The sequence below is a fragment of the Cutaneotrichosporon cavernicola genome, assembly GCF_030864355.1.
Source record: "Cutaneotrichosporon cavernicola HIS019 DNA, chromosome: 4".
NCBI lineage: Eukaryota > Fungi > Basidiomycota > Tremellomycetes > Trichosporonales > Trichosporonaceae > Cutaneotrichosporon > Cutaneotrichosporon cavernicola.
The window spans coordinates 1,141,497-1,155,978 of NC_083396.1; the positions used below are offsets into that span (position 1 = coordinate 1,141,497).

The 14,482-nt window shown below is 58.9% G+C and overlaps 5 protein-coding genes across 5 annotated transcripts; 3 read left to right on the top strand and 2 right to left on the bottom strand.

Moving 5' to 3' along the window:
* Window positions 1–31: 31 nt before the first annotated feature.
* CcaverHIS019_0404430 (uncharacterized protein) lies at window positions 32–1,730 on the bottom strand (the record flags this gene model as incomplete). Its single annotated transcript, XM_060600279.1, has 2 exons — window positions 32–619; window positions 657–1,730. The coding sequence occupies 2 exons, from the start codon at window positions 1,728–1,730 to the stop codon at window positions 32–34; spliced, it is 1,662 nt and encodes a 553-aa protein (XP_060456888.1).
* A 1,791-nt stretch (window positions 1,731–3,521) lies between these two features.
* CcaverHIS019_0404440 (uncharacterized protein) lies at window positions 3,522–4,274 on the top strand (the record flags this gene model as incomplete). Its single annotated transcript, XM_060600280.1, has 3 exons — window positions 3,522–3,567; window positions 3,693–3,901; window positions 3,945–4,274. The coding sequence occupies 3 exons, from the start codon at window positions 3,522–3,524 to the stop codon at window positions 4,272–4,274; spliced, it is 585 nt and encodes a 194-aa protein (XP_060456889.1).
* A 407-nt stretch (window positions 4,275–4,681) lies between these two features.
* On the top strand, window positions 4,682–6,926 carry CcaverHIS019_0404450 (uncharacterized protein; the record flags this gene model as incomplete). The annotated part of the gene is made up of 8 exons (XM_060600281.1): window positions 4,682–4,697; window positions 4,729–4,736; window positions 4,772–5,835; window positions 5,875–6,134; window positions 6,173–6,239; window positions 6,274–6,452; window positions 6,483–6,832; window positions 6,867–6,926. 8 exons carry the CDS (start codon window positions 4,682–4,684, stop codon window positions 6,924–6,926), a joined length of 2,004 nt encoding a protein of 667 aa, XP_060456890.1.
* Window positions 6,927–7,994: 1,068 nt separating this feature from the next.
* EFB1 (uncharacterized protein) lies at window positions 7,995–9,134 on the bottom strand (the record flags this gene model as incomplete). The annotated part of the gene is made up of 4 exons (XM_060600282.1): window positions 7,995–8,038; window positions 8,073–8,588; window positions 8,755–8,804; window positions 9,079–9,134. The coding sequence occupies 4 exons, from the start codon at window positions 9,132–9,134 to the stop codon at window positions 7,995–7,997; spliced, it is 666 nt and encodes a 221-aa protein (XP_060456891.1).
* A 2,058-nt stretch (window positions 9,135–11,192) lies between these two features.
* Window positions 11,193–14,279, top strand: CcaverHIS019_0404470 (uncharacterized protein; the record flags this gene model as incomplete). The annotated part of the gene is made up of 7 exons (XM_060600283.1): window positions 11,193–11,466; window positions 11,510–11,663; window positions 11,705–12,779; window positions 12,823–13,562; window positions 13,605–13,668; window positions 13,715–14,011; window positions 14,049–14,279. The coding sequence occupies 7 exons, from the start codon at window positions 11,193–11,195 to the stop codon at window positions 14,277–14,279; spliced, it is 2,835 nt and encodes a 944-aa protein (XP_060456892.1).
* Window positions 14,280–14,482: the final 203 nt, after the last annotated feature.

Below are 14,482 nucleotides of genomic sequence, written 5' to 3' on the forward strand. Positions count from 1 at the left end.
TGCATTACATCATGTGCTGTGCCAGCTGATGCTACATTGGATTCTGTAGATCGGGGAGCCCAAGATCCCAAGTGTTCCACCAATTACTTGCGCCGCCCGCGCCCTCGCGGCTCTCGAGCAGGGTCGTGGGATCCCAGAATTGGTGGAGGAGAAAGTCGGTTGCAGGATCCTGGGTTCTCTGGGGTGTGGAATCGACGAAATGCTGTTGCAAAACTTGGTCGATTGTTGGGGCGAGTGGGACGAGCGGTTGAGGCTGTATGGAAGCAGGCGATGGGCCATGGGACATGGGACTGTCATCCTCGCGGCGGATCGTCGTCGCCCGCTTACCTTCGCGTGCGCGCTCCACCAGTCTGGTTCGCCAGCCGAGTAACTCGACGTCGACGTCAGCCTCGTCGCCCGGTGGAGGCGGCGCGTGTTCGACTTTGGAGAGAGCTCGGGCGCGTAGACGAAGGAGCCACTGGTGGTTCTGTACAAGTGAGGGGGTTGCGTGGTCGCGCAAAACCGACGAGTAGAGCTTGATACTGTGGTCGATCTGGCCTAGCACCAGACCAGCCAGCGGGTTGGTCGGGTTCAATATGATCATCGTACCGAGACACACGGCGGCGGTGAACAGGTGATACTGGGGTTAGGAATAGCTGAACCGCGTTGCTACTCACCCAGAAGAACCAGTGCCGCGCGGTCACGGTCGGATACAGCTCGTACAGTCCCCCGACGACTTCGATGAGGACGTTACACCGCTCCACGACGGCGAGGTAACTCTTTGCGTATGTTGATCTTGTTGGGTCCTGCGGCGATTCTTGGAGCGCACGTACAAAGTACGGTCGTTGGAGGAACAGGATGGCCTCGCTGACATTGAGGGCGAGCGTAAACTGCTGAAACGTAAGGGCCAGTTGGCCGCTCACAGCCGGTGAATCGCGGATAGCGCTCTCGGCATCAGCATACACTGATGGCAAGGCTAGGAGTGCGGTTCGACACCGGATCGCGAATGGAATATGCCGTTCGAACGCGCAAAGTCTCTCATAGAGCGCATCAATGGCCGAGTAGGCTGTCGGCCTCACGTCCATTGCCTGGTCGAGGACTGCTCCTGAGATACGACACAACTCGAATTTGAGGGTCCGGAAGTCACGTTCCCCACCGCCTGGGAAGGCTGTATCGATATGTTCTGGACGGAGGGAGGAGGGGCGAGAGAAACAGTTTGCTTGGAATACGTCAATGGTATGACATTCCCAAAAGACGTGCCTCCGCTCCTCAGCCACTTCGGGAGGCAAGTTCCACCGTCGCCCGTCGATATGTAGTCCCATAGCGGTGACGAGACGCATTGCCAGGCCCCAGAGAGGCCACGCGCTATCCCCGTTCCGTCCTTTCTCCGTCTCGAGCGCATAGTGCGCCATGATCACTAGGGCTTGTAATCCGGCGATGGTGTTATGTCCAATAAAGTCTCCTTTGACGAGACACCACCTCGCGGCTGCGAGGTGGTGTTCAGCGCCAGGATCGTGGGGTGGAAGGGCCGGGTTGTGGAGAGCTCCCATGGCGAGGATGATAAACAGCAAAGCAAGTTGTTGGGGATGTACGCGGCTTGGATTTTGGCCCAGTCCATATGCGCGGTCAAAGATGGGTTGAACGCCTGCCCGAGGTGCGACGTCGTGGTTCCACGTATAGTTGTCATAATATGCGTCGAGGAGGACGCGGGCTTGATCAATGGGCGGGAGGTGGAGGAGGATTGTGGCCATGGTCGGTGCTGGTCCCCATGGAGGGAAGGGGAAGAGCGAGTCTGCGCCGAACCAGTCCTCGTCGGCTCTCTCTGTTGGTGGAGGAGAATGAGAATGTGAGCGTGATCTACGCCCAACTTCGGAATTACGTAGCCATTCTGTGCCGGCTGTCGGGCCGAGCCACTTGCTCCGTCCCGATCTGTCAATCACGAGGGTGCCGTAGCTCTCGTCTTGCGGGGGTGGGTTGGGCTCGTACGTGTATTGAAAGGAGGGTGTTGGTTGGGACGCTTGAGATGGTGTCGGGTGGGAGGGATGGGAGAGAGGGGGAGGCGGTTGTAAAGGGTTTGGGTTTGGAGGTGTCGAGTGAGATGGTCGCGCTGGAGGAGTGAGTTGGGAAGGGCCAGTTCGGTCTTCACGCAATGGTCGTGGTGACCGCCGTTCTTCGCGCCGTTCTTCGCGCGCGTATTGCAACGTTTCGTATGACGGCCGATATCGCGGTGACGCAGACCGCGAACGTTCACGCTCGTCGCGTCTATCACGTCGTTCGTCCCTCCTCTCCTCTCTACCTCGATCCCTCCTCTCCCTCTCATCCCTCCTCCTCTTCCTCCTCTCCCTATCCCTCGACTCGGACTCGGACCTCGAGCTCGAACTCGACCGCGACCGCCTCAACCCCGGTATTGCAGCCAACATGCCCTCGATAGCAGCGAGGCGATCGCGCATCTCGCCCATATCATCATTCCTCTGCGTCCTGCCATCAGTCCTCGCCCTCATCATACATACGCCTTCTTGACCCGCACGCTATTCGGACACAGATCGGTACATTCGCGCCGCACACAGTTCGAGCACGGCACCTGCCTATCGCACTTGAGCTTGAGGCGGTGACATTCTGCATCCATCAATATCTCCAAGCGCGCGGACGTACCGGCACAACTGAGCTGTTTGCGTGAACGGCGTTCCTCGCGTACGTCGTAGCGCTCGACTTGGTCGGGTGTTGACATGGTTGGCCAATTGGCCTGGTGGCAATTGACAAGTTGAGTTTGGGGGAGGTAAGGAAGGTATGAGACATCAGAGCGGGAGAAGTTTCGGCAACCGGTCCGGAGCCCCGGTCAGAGGTAAATGACGTACATCTGGCTCAGAGTTGAGTGGCGAGAAGCTTTCGTTATCAATCCAACGGAGTTGGGAGAAGAGCAAGGAGGGATAAGACAGACCGCGAGTCGACGCGATGCATCGGCGCCGCTCAAGTTTAGATCACGAGTCCCTCCAGCGGCCAACTTGAGCGGCGCAGACACATCGCGTCGACTCGCGGCCTGTGAGTGCCGGTTCATGTTGACCAACGAGACAAGTTGTCATTCAAAATCTGAGGCTGACAAGCTGTTGGACTGCACCGCCTCATCGATGATTCATGCATTACCTCGCTTGGTTCCTGGTGGTATGGATATCCTCGCCTCTGCAACTGTGCAACTGTCACTGCCACTGCAACTGCAACTGCAGCTGCAACGGCAAATAGCTGCGTGGCGAGGCTTGGCAGACGATTCCAGCATGTCAGCAACCAAGTTGGATTTGTTAGCGTCATCAGAGAGGCAGAATCGGAGAGGACGAGGACAGGAATGGACGAGCAGAGTGCCGATCCAAGCCAAGCCGATGCCAAGATGCCAAGATATCCGATGCATTGCAGTCATGTCATCCGCAGCTCCATCACTCCACTACTACATGACTACAGTGGCAACTCATAACGTCTGGAATAGGATATAACTAGCAATCCTCAACACCCTTCTCTTCTCTACTCACACACAACACACAACAACAACAACAATGCGCCTCTCCGCCTTCGCCTTTGCCACTATCGCCTCGTCTGTCGGTGAGTCCTTCCCTACTTCCTCCTTCCCCTTTACCACCCCAACCCCACCCTCCTCTTCCGCCTCTACGCCGGGGCGCTGCCACCACCTTCCCCCGGCTCCCAGCTCCCAGCTCCGCTTACCCCAGTCTCGGCGCGCATCACCCGTCGCGACGATATTGACGACTACAACTTCCCGCAGGAGTGCTCGACGCAGTGCTCCAATGTCGTCCAGTTCCGTGACAACTGCGTTGCCAAGAACATGGAGATTGACGATGACAACAACAACAACGACAACGACAGTGACTCCGATGACTCCGACTCCGACGACGACAACGCCGAGTGCCACGTCTGCCAGGTACGGCCCCTCCTTCCCCCTCCGTAGATGTTGCTGACCCCAGCTCATGGCGGTTCCGGGCATGGCCGACTGCATGACCTGTCTCAACGGCCTGCCGAACAAGTCCGAGGACACGCGCGACGTCCTCGAGGACCTCCAAGAGGCGCAGGGCAAGTGTGCTAACTCGACGACTCTGAACGGTGGCGCGAACCAGACTAGCAGCGGCGCCACTCAGGCCGGCGGCGCCACTCAGGCCGGCAGCGTCACTCTGGCCGGCAGCGCCGCCGCCTCATCGGTCTCAGGCCCCTCCACTACGCCTGCTAGCGGCTCATCCGCCCGCGGCCTCAGCGGTGTTGCTGTCGCCGCGGCGGTTCTCGCTGGGGTCTCCCTCTAAGCCAAGCAGGAACAAACGAACAATTTGATGCGAATCATGTGTAGATTGAATCAAGTCTCATGAACTCATGCTGTATTGTGTTGCTTTAAGGAGATTAGATCTGCGATCCGCGATGGCCCAGGTCGCGTGTGGGGCACAAGGCGGCGCGGGCCGAAGCTTGTTGTTCCATCCTCTGTTCCTGCACTGTATATGTTGTTGTAGTGCGTGTATGCGATTCTGCACTCTGGAGAACCAGTTGTGGCTGTGTGGCTGGAGGAAGAGGCTTCGTGAACACGCGAGGTGAAGAAGAGTGGCATCCGCCACAACCGACCTTTGTCTTGTTTGTGCTCCGGACAATATCGGCCCGACCGGCCCGCCCTTCACTGATGAACCTCCCCTCCGACCAATTTGGCACTACACTGTCCACAATGGAGCCGTCAAACAGTGAGCGCAACGAGGACAACGCTGACGGAAGAGGCGTGTGTGCGTGCTCCTCCTCCTTGCGATGCTGAAACCAGGACACATGCTACCGCGCCAAGCTCAAGTGCGTGGGCCGCGAGGCGCCGCCGTGTGCGCGCTGCGTCGCGAACGGAACAGAGTGCACGTTCGACGGCCGACGTAAGAGCAAGATCACGCAGGTCGAGGAGCGGGTCGTTGCGCTGGAAACTGCTCTGGAGGGTATGCGGGCACACATGGGCGTAATGGAACGACAGATCGATGCGATGGGCAACAAGTCGACCGAGCCTACGCCAGCTGTCCACCAGCTAGCGACATACACGCCTCTTGCCTCCGCTGCCTCTGCCCCTCCCACCCACCCCGCTATCCACCATCTTACCCACCATCTAAGCCAGGACCCCTCACACCACTCCTCACACCACTCCTCTAACCACTCCTCCCACTCCTCCCACCCTCCCGTCCCCGGACGCAAACGCTCGCGGCCGCGCGACTCGTCCTCCTCGGAAGTCGACGAAGACCCACTCAACGACATAGCCCGCGGCGCCCCCCTCGAACGGATGCTGGACCGCCGCACCTCCTCCCCCTGCATCAAACACATGCGACTAACCATCGAACCCTCCCGCGCCGACCCCTCTTCCGACGCTGACGATCCCGTCGTGGCAGGCCTGGTAACCCCCGCACACGGCCAGGCCCTCCTCGACGCATTCTATGCTCACTGCCACACGCCTATCCCTGTCTTCGACCCGGCCACCGATACATGGGACGGGCTCCGGCGTTCTCCGTTCGCTCTAACGGCGGCAATCATGGTCGGGGCAATGTTTGCGCGCGAGCCAGCCCTCCAGGCCAGGTTACAGGCGCACGCAGAGAAGCTTGCTAAGGAGACGCTGTTTGCTGGTGATGGAGTCGAGGTTGTACAAGGCCTGGTTGTGTTGACGGCATGGGGAGGCGGATGGCGGACTGGCGGACATCAATTGAGGTTGGCGATGGAGATGGGGCTGTATCGCTGCTTACCCCATCTCGTACGTACCGACATGGGAGCAGGTAAGGGGGATGCGGCACTGGAGATTGAGCGGCCCCTGGTAGTCGGAGCGAGGGTTTGGCTCGCAGTCTGCAAGGCCGAATATGAGTGAGTCTCCTCGAGAAGGTCCATGTAGAGCTGATTCAGAATGGCTTTCAACCAGGGTCGACCGCTGTTGATCGGCGAGGAGAGCAGTGTTGCTTTGGGAAGACGCCTGCTCGACCATCCCCTCAGTACGCGGGAAGACTCGCGTCTCGTCGCGGCCTGCGAGTTACTTGCCGGCCGCCAGAGATCCCACTTGGCGTGGAGCGGTACCCCAGCCGTGTCTCTCGAAACGGCTGCTTTTGAGATTGCGGCCGATAACGCCTTCTTCGACGCATGGCACGCAGACTGGATGGCGTATTATGGTGCGTTCCACCTTGATCCATTGAGGAGACTGACCCAGATTCCGTTGGGGTTCCAAAAGGCCATTTCCTCCGCGACCTTTTACATTCGGGCAAAAACCATTCGATGTAAGTACTCTACTCCCCGGGCGCGCTGACGCAGATTACTCGTCAATTCCCGTTTGTTGAGCGGTATCGGCGCTCGGGCGGATGTGGAAAGCCTCGCTCCAGAGCGCCGCACCGCCCTATTGCGCAGCGTACAAGCCGCCAGTGCACTTGTACGCATGGCAACCGGGGACACGGCGTACCGCGACTACTTTCTCAGCATGAACTCTATGACTCGTGAGTCTTTGGAGTACAGCCTGACGTCAGACGTGGCGATGGCCTTTGCTGCCCGCCTCCTTATCCGTTTCGCCGGACTGGTGCCTGACGCCGTGGACCTGCGACAGACAGGACGAGACATCGAGGCGCTCGCTGGTGTATTGAAGCGCGGTCCGGGGGGAGGACCACTCGCGGCGCAGATCCAAGACGTTCTTCGACGCGCTAGGCGGCGTCGTGTCCTGCCTCCCCGATCTCGTGTACCGTCACCCTCACTGGCCCGAGCCGAGCCCACGCCCGAATCCCAGACCCACTCTGAGATACTGGTCGACCGGGCCGAGGGTTTCGACTTTGGCGACTTTGCGTTCCCGGCCGACCTGTTTGGCGGGTTTAGTGATGACGACGTGAGTGTGACGAGTATATGGATGCTGATGACAGGCGACGAATATCTTCCAGTGGCTCGGCGGGAACGGGACCGATTGGGTATCACCCATCTAGCATATTATGGATCTACTTGCGCTTCCGCATCCTGACCTCGGTGAATTGGCTCGCAATACTCGGTCCGCGCATGGGGAGGTTGGTGATATTTGCCATGTCGAGAGAGTCGAGCGGCGAGGAAGGTTGAGGCGATCCCGCCATCTCACAAATCGGTACATGTGCCTTTGTCCATATACCTTCCTCTGACTGTTACATCTTCTTTGAACGCAGCCCTCCGCACACTCCCACCCTCAGCATCGGTCAGTCGGCAGCGTCCAGTGCTCCCGCCTCGACAGTATGAGGGACAGAGACTCCTCCGTCATCGCGTCTGACGGAGTCGAGCTGGGCGCAATGAGGTGGACCATGATAGGCTACGTGAGTGCTCTCTTTCCGCCATTCCCTCACGTACCAGCTGAGCCTACGGGTTTGAGTTGGGTGCAGACCTCCAGCTACGATTCGTTTGTTGGCAGCTGACTCCAGCCCCAAACCAACTGAGCTTCCCTCGTGATCGCCCAACCGCACACTAAACCGCCGCAATCGTCCGCCTCTTCCTCCACGTCGCGAACACGCTCAACGCCTCGTGCCCCGGCCTCACCCCGAACACTGGCCACATCCTCCAGAAGAAGGGCGCCACCTCGTCGGGTTAGTGCTCATGAGCGTCATCCCTCCCTCCCCAATGCTTCCAGCTTGCGAGACGCCTAGACTGCCCGGACGCACGCAGCATGCAGCAAGAATCGACGGCTGTTGAGGCGTTCTAAGACCGCTAAGGATCCCAAGGAGGATCCCAGGAGGTGGCGATGAAGGTCCAGATCGTTGATGAGTAGCCGTATTTGATGGCATCCAAATGTAGGAATATCAAGTCATGAATGTCCGTCAGCGAGTCCGTTGGCGTCAGCCACTCTGTGTGAGCTGTAGATCAATGTCGTCACAGGTGGACAACCTCCACCTTCGGAAGCAAAATTTCCATCTCACACCATTCTGTCCCAAGACTCTGGAGCATGCCACCTACACAGACCACTAAACTGGACGTGCATATCCATCGCCCAACTATAGCACAACTAAACACGATAAGACGGCATACGCAGCCGCTTAAAGCTTCTGCATGGCAGCGACGTCGGTGGACTGGACAAAGTCTTTCGTCAGCTACATCACGCAACAAAAACTCACCCTCGAGGTCGTCGGTGATCTTGTCCTGGAGGTCCTGGAGCGAGACCTTGGCGTCCTCAATGACAAGAGTGATCTGGAGCATCTTGATGCCGTAGCCGACTGGGACGAGCTTGGAGGCACCCCACAGGAGGCCGTCAACCTCGATGGCACGGACACCGTCCTCGAGCTCCTTCATGTCGGTCTCGTCGTCCCAAGGCTTAACCTGGAGAGTGACAACCGACTTGGCGACCTCGAGCTGCTTGCCAGAGGCGAGCTTCTCCTGCTTCTTGGCCTCCTTGACCTTGTTGTATGCGGCAATGCGCTCAGCCTTGACACGCTCAGCCTCCTCGTCAACCTCGTCGTCCGAGCCGAAGAGGTCAATGTCCTCGTCGTCGTCCTCCTCCTCGGCGGCGGCGGCACCAGCGGCCGCCACAACACCGGCGAAGGGGGCCTTGCCAGTGGGGAGCGACGAGGTCTCGCCAGCGTACGAAGCAATGTGCTTGTACCAGCGGGCGGTGTGGGGCTCCTTGACGTCGCCTGCGAGTTAGTGGCCGTTGATGAAAAAAAAAAAAAGTTGATTGGGGCGAGGCGAGTGCAGGGGACGAGCAACAATTGTCGACGTCGCTCTCGGACTCGAGTCCTAGTCCGCTGACTCGACGACCCTATCACCCCTGTTCTTGCCAGCGGGCGCGAGCAAACTCACTGAGCCTGAGGGTCTCGAAGACGGCGACGTCAGCCGTCGACGCGGCGTCGCTATTGTCAGCGCCTTTCCTCGCAGACTGCCAAAAGGGAAAATTCAAAGAGAAATAGATCAGATAGTTTGGAAAGGGTTGTGTCTTCAACGCTCTGGCGAGGGGTCTTAATCCTCTAGCTCGGAAACACGGACCAAAACAAGGTTCATCCGGAAAGTGTGGTGATGTGGAGATGGTGACCAACGTCGACCGAGATCTCGGTGGCGAGCAAGACGCCAGGGATCGCGGTCGGCGCTGGGAGAGTGGTGGCGATGGAGAGGAGTGGTTAGACTTACCCGTCAATGTAGGCGCGGGTGGAGAGGTGCTTCTCGAGCTCGGCGGCGGCGACCATTTTAAATGTTTTGTTGGAAGAGAGAGAGAAGAGAGATTTATGTCAAGTTCGGTTCAACGTGCGCAATGCAGATATTGCAGCTCTGCACTCCGAGTACCCAACAGTCCCTACCCATCCACGTTCCATCCAAGCCCTCTATGGCTGTGTAGCATAATAACTTGACCCAGAGAAAACTCTACCAGAAATTCAAACACCGCGGCGAATTGCCCGTGGCTGCTGCAACGGACTTTGATCTCCACACCACGCGAGATCTTGGATCTTGGATCTTGGATTGGGGTGGAGTTATCCCATACTCCGCCAGAGCCTGGCCCAGGGCATCACTTGGCCCAGGGCATCCGGAACCGCTCAGCAAGGTTGTTGCAACGCTGCCGTACAACTAAACACGTTCCGGTTCGGTTACTGTATTTAGAAAGCACATGCTCAAACTCCCTTTGGACCAGTATGACCGAGCTTAAACGCGGCCGCCGCCTTCCGCATGATCCAAAAGGCTGACATCGCTTCCCTTGAGAATGTGACTAAGACATTACAGTCTCCCGCTCCCAAACTATGGTACCCCGTACCTGCACATCTAAAGGGCACACCTCACTATCACCGCTATCAGTCGGCCAACCCTGTCTTGCATGTCTTGCCCCCAAAGTTGTCAGCCTGCCAACCAGCCGCTGCTCAGAATCCTACACAGCTGCCCACACCCGGGCTGAGACCTGGCGCCGAAGCGAACGCGAGCGGCCGAAAGTGCGAGCCGACCAACACCGGACATTGGCACATGTGCCTCAGTCTTTTATGGGAACTGGCAGTCGGAGGAGCGACCAGCATTCGTGTGCTTTCGGAGGATGCTTGGCTGGGTGTCATAGGTGCCCGTTAGACTAGTGGGATCTGTCTATGTGTTGATGGATAACCCCCTGTGGCTGGGGATGTGGCTGTGGCTGTGGCTATCAGTTGCACATCTAATCAACTAGACAACGCCCACTCTGTCGTTACTTTTGCCTTTCGTCACGTCAACCCTCCTTTTCTGATCCTCTACGTCCTCCTTCCTCTCCTTCTCCTACTCCTCTTCTTCTCCTCCTCCTTATTCCTCATCAGCATATCAACACCTGTCTCCATCTATCAATCATTTATCACATCCGTCACCTCTCTTTCCATCCACGTCGCTTCTCGAACGCACAACGCCGAACCCGTCCTTGGTCATTCCACACAACCTGCGCCACCGCCACGGCTGGTCCCTCTGCCAGTAACCGTAACCGACAGCCCGCCCACCTACCGCTTGCTCGCTGCGTATTCTTATTGTTGATCACTTGACCCAGTCCAGTTTGGCATTCGACACACCCACTAGAGCCCTTCTCCAGCCCCCTCCCGACCGGTTCACGAACCGTCCCTTGAGCCGAAACAAAAACACCACCCATGTCATCATCCCGGGGGTCACGCCCCTCCACTCCCTCTCGATTCCATACCTACCACTCCTCCTTCTCCGCAAGTCGTGTAAACCTAACCTCAACCTCGTCTTCAAGCAGTCGTTCCCAGCCAAAGGTCCTTCCCTTTCCAGACATCCCAGTTCGCACCGCTATGAGCAGGGAACAGAGCAGAGGACCATCCCCACTCACATCCCCCGGACACAGCCTTGCAACTTCGCCAACATACACCTCGCCTCTCGCCTCTCACTCGGTTCATTCCTCGACGTCCTCGCGCGCATCATATGCCGACGCCCTGGCGCAGCCTGTCTCTGCAACCTCCACCTCGTCGTTCACTTCCTCTGCGTCATGGGCGTCTGGCGACGGCACGAATGCCGCAGGGCTTTCACTGTCGGCACAATCCATCTCACCAGCTGGTACCCCACCACTAGGTATGAATACGCCCCGCCCATCACGACCTAGATCGGCAACGACATGTGCCACACCACAGGCAGCAGCGTCAACATCCTCATTGTCTCCCATATCCCGGCGACAGGAGGGATTCTACCCGCTCTCAAGCAGTCTAAGTCTTGCCGTCCCCACAACAACAATCACCGCTGGGCCTGTTCCCCTCTCCTCGTCGGGTCCAGCTACGAGCGGCCCATCCGTGAGCATGACCAACCCGCCGACGACCACACACAATGCGTTTGTGTCTCCCGAACCACCCAAACCAATCCTCCTCCGACCTCTTCCAGTGAAGAAGGCATCACTACCCCCGCCCAATCCCTTACCTTCGTCGCTCCCCGTATCGCCCTCGCCGCCCCAGCAGGCCCTCTCCGACCACCTGTACCGCGCACTCAAGACCGGAGTATGCGCAGATGTTCGCATCTGGGTGCGCCGCTGGAACGTCGGATGGCTCGTGCACAAGATGGTTCTTGTCCAGGCCGGTGAGTCACTCTTGCTGTTGATGAGAAGCTGGCTAACACTCAGGATTCTTCCAGTCGCTGTTCATGGGTGGTTTCTCAGAAGATGCCCCTCCACGCCCACGGACCAAGAGCCAACATGTCGACGGCGACGACGAGTGGAGCGGCGAGGACATTGAGCTCACCTTTGATGACCCCAACATCACCCGTACCGCCTTCGAGTACGTCGTGCCTTTGTTTTGTTTGTCGCTTACCATCCCAGGATTTGTTTGTCCCGTCTCTACTCGCCGTTTCCCCAGTTCCATTTCCCGGTCTCGATGCTGCCCACGGCTGCGCAGCCCCTCACCCCGTCGTATCCGCCTGGCGCGTCATTCCCCTCCCTCCAAATGTCCTACGACCAAGTCGCGGCGAACATGCACCTCGTCACGCCCCGTCTGTGCCTCTCGCTTCTGGCCACTGCCACATACCTTGGCCAGCCCTACTTACTGCGCGAGGTTCTGGCCATTGTCCTCCGCACTGTTGGGCCCTCTACCGTGGGGCGGTACCTCGAGTTTGCCATCGGCGACGGTATCGGCGATGAGGAATGGGACAATCAGGACGACGAGGGTGCTAAAGGCATGGAGAAGGTTGCGCGCACGCTGTCGTCCGGGTTTACCCAGCATGACTCTGACGAGTGGGTGAGCGAGATCGAGTCCGAGGACATCTCCGCGGCGCCCGACCGCTCACCCCGTCAGTCTCTCGTCGAGAGCCCACTGTCCGAAATCGAGACGTCCCCTCCGGAGATCACCCATAGGACGTCGACTGATTCGGCGTTATCGGACGAGTACGCCAAGGTCTCAGACCACAGCGTGTCGCGCACGTCGTCGATGAAGTCGAACGCAACCGCGCGCCCTTTGTGCTCCGAGAAGATTGTCCGGGTCGATGACGCGCATGCTCGCCCAACCCCGAGCATGCCGCAATATTACGGCTTCGTCTCAAACAAGATTGGTGAGGCGTGCGTGTGCTGGCTGGCGAGATGGGGCCTGGACATTCTCAACATCGAGACGCAGTTGGGGGCTGAGGATAAGGACGTGCCCATCGTCTGGGGTCACGGCGGCATCCCCGCCAAGTTCGTCAGAGCTATTCTCTCTTCGGACGCACTGTTTGTCCCGAACGAGCGCGAGCGCTATCAGATGACGCGTCGCGTGCTCGAGCTACGTCGCGAGTCCTGGCAGGATGCGTCCGACGAAATGTCCACGCCCATGGACGCGACCGGGCCCATAGACGAGGATGCCTGGGAGGACGAGGAGAACGAGATCGCAAAGGTCTTTGCCGAGGGCATCTACTACTCGCACATGGTGAGTGGCGAAGACCCAAAGCGCCTTAGCAAGCTAACGTCAGTCTTTCGAAGACCTCTCCGTCATCTCTAGCGACATTGACCTGGCAACAGCACTTCCGTACGCTCCGCTCCACATCCTCCAGGCTGCGCACTGGCAGGCTGCCGACTTCAAGAGCCGCATCTCGGGCGCCAAGAACGCCGACAACGAGGGCGAGCTGGGCTTCACCCAGACTACCTCTGAAATTTCGGGGCTCTTCCAGCGGCGCAAGGTTGGACGCTCGCGCCTGTCGACGCCCTACGGGTCCTCGTTACCGTCAAAGTCAACGCTCTCATTCTCGTCGCTCTCGCTCAACCCCGGCTTAGGCAACCCCGTGGCGCCCGACGCGACCTTCTTCCCCGTACCGAGCGACGACACTCACCGCATTGGGGCCACAGGCCTCTTATTCGTCTCAACCCAGTCTGTGACTGCCCCGCTGCCGAGCATCCCGGGCATGCCGGACTTTGGCCCAGAGTGGGGTGAGGCGATTAGCCGCCAGAAGCCGCCGTCTCGCCCGCACGACGAACGCTCGTTCTTTGGCATCATGCGCGGGGCTCGCCGCGGGCCCGAGATCGACGCCAAGTTACGCGAGGAGGGCGGTATCCTCCCGCCCGGCATGGTCGATAGGGCAGCAGACGAGCGTTGGTCCAAGGTCGAGCCGTTCCGCTTCGCAGTCGAGTTCTGGGGCGTTGACAAGCTCAACGTCGACTCAAAGGAACGCCTGTACTCGCAGACCTACTTCTACGCTGGGTCGTACTTCAACGTGTGAGTGTCTAACCAGCTGTAAGAGTCCAAAGCTGATGTTAGCTACGTCTCCGCGATTCGCAAGAAGGACAAGGGTGTCCAGCTTGGGATCTACCTCCATCGCCAGGTATGCACCCAAGCGCTCCTCTTTGTGGTCCCTAGCTAACGCGCAGTCGACCACTGAGCCCTTCCCTACCGCTTCCTCGCCCAACTCGCCACCAAGCTCCAGAGTGGTTACGGAGGCGCAGGCCCAGTCGCAAGACGCCGCGCCCACCCTCGCACCGAATAACACGCCCAACAACTCTGACTTCACGCGCATCAACCCCGGCGCCGGCGCGAACATGTACCGCACCTTCTCCGTCTCGCCACCCGTCATCGGCTCGCCTGTTAGCCGGCACAACTCGCTCCCGGATGCGAGCAGTGATGAGGCGCGTGAGAACCCTTACGTTGACCCACGCGACATCACAAAAGTGAGCAGTCTCGTTGCTCTGCTCAAGCTAACCCCAGGCGTACTTCAGCATCACCTGCGCAACCGCGCTCGGCACCGCCATGGTACGCTTCTCGTCTGCGCCCGACTGCTTCGCGCTCTCCCAGTCCTGGGGCTGGAAGAGTTCTGCCCTTCGCTCGGAAGAGTACCTCAGTGTCCCCAGCAGCGAGGGCGACAGCGCGCTCGGGTGGGTCGGCGAGAGCGGTGAGGGCGGTAGCCTTCGTGCGACCGTCGTCGTGGGCATCATTTAAACACTAGAGCGGAACCTCACCGAGACTCACAGTCACATTTACTCCAGGTTGTAACCGTGCATGTATCATCATGACTCCACAACACGCACACCGTCGGCGTCAGCGCGACGAACTCAATCTCCTGACCGCCATAGAGCGTTGCTCACCATGCTCTTGTACCGGAAGAGGACAAGGGAACAGAACGGGGTGCGAAGCAGCCGTTG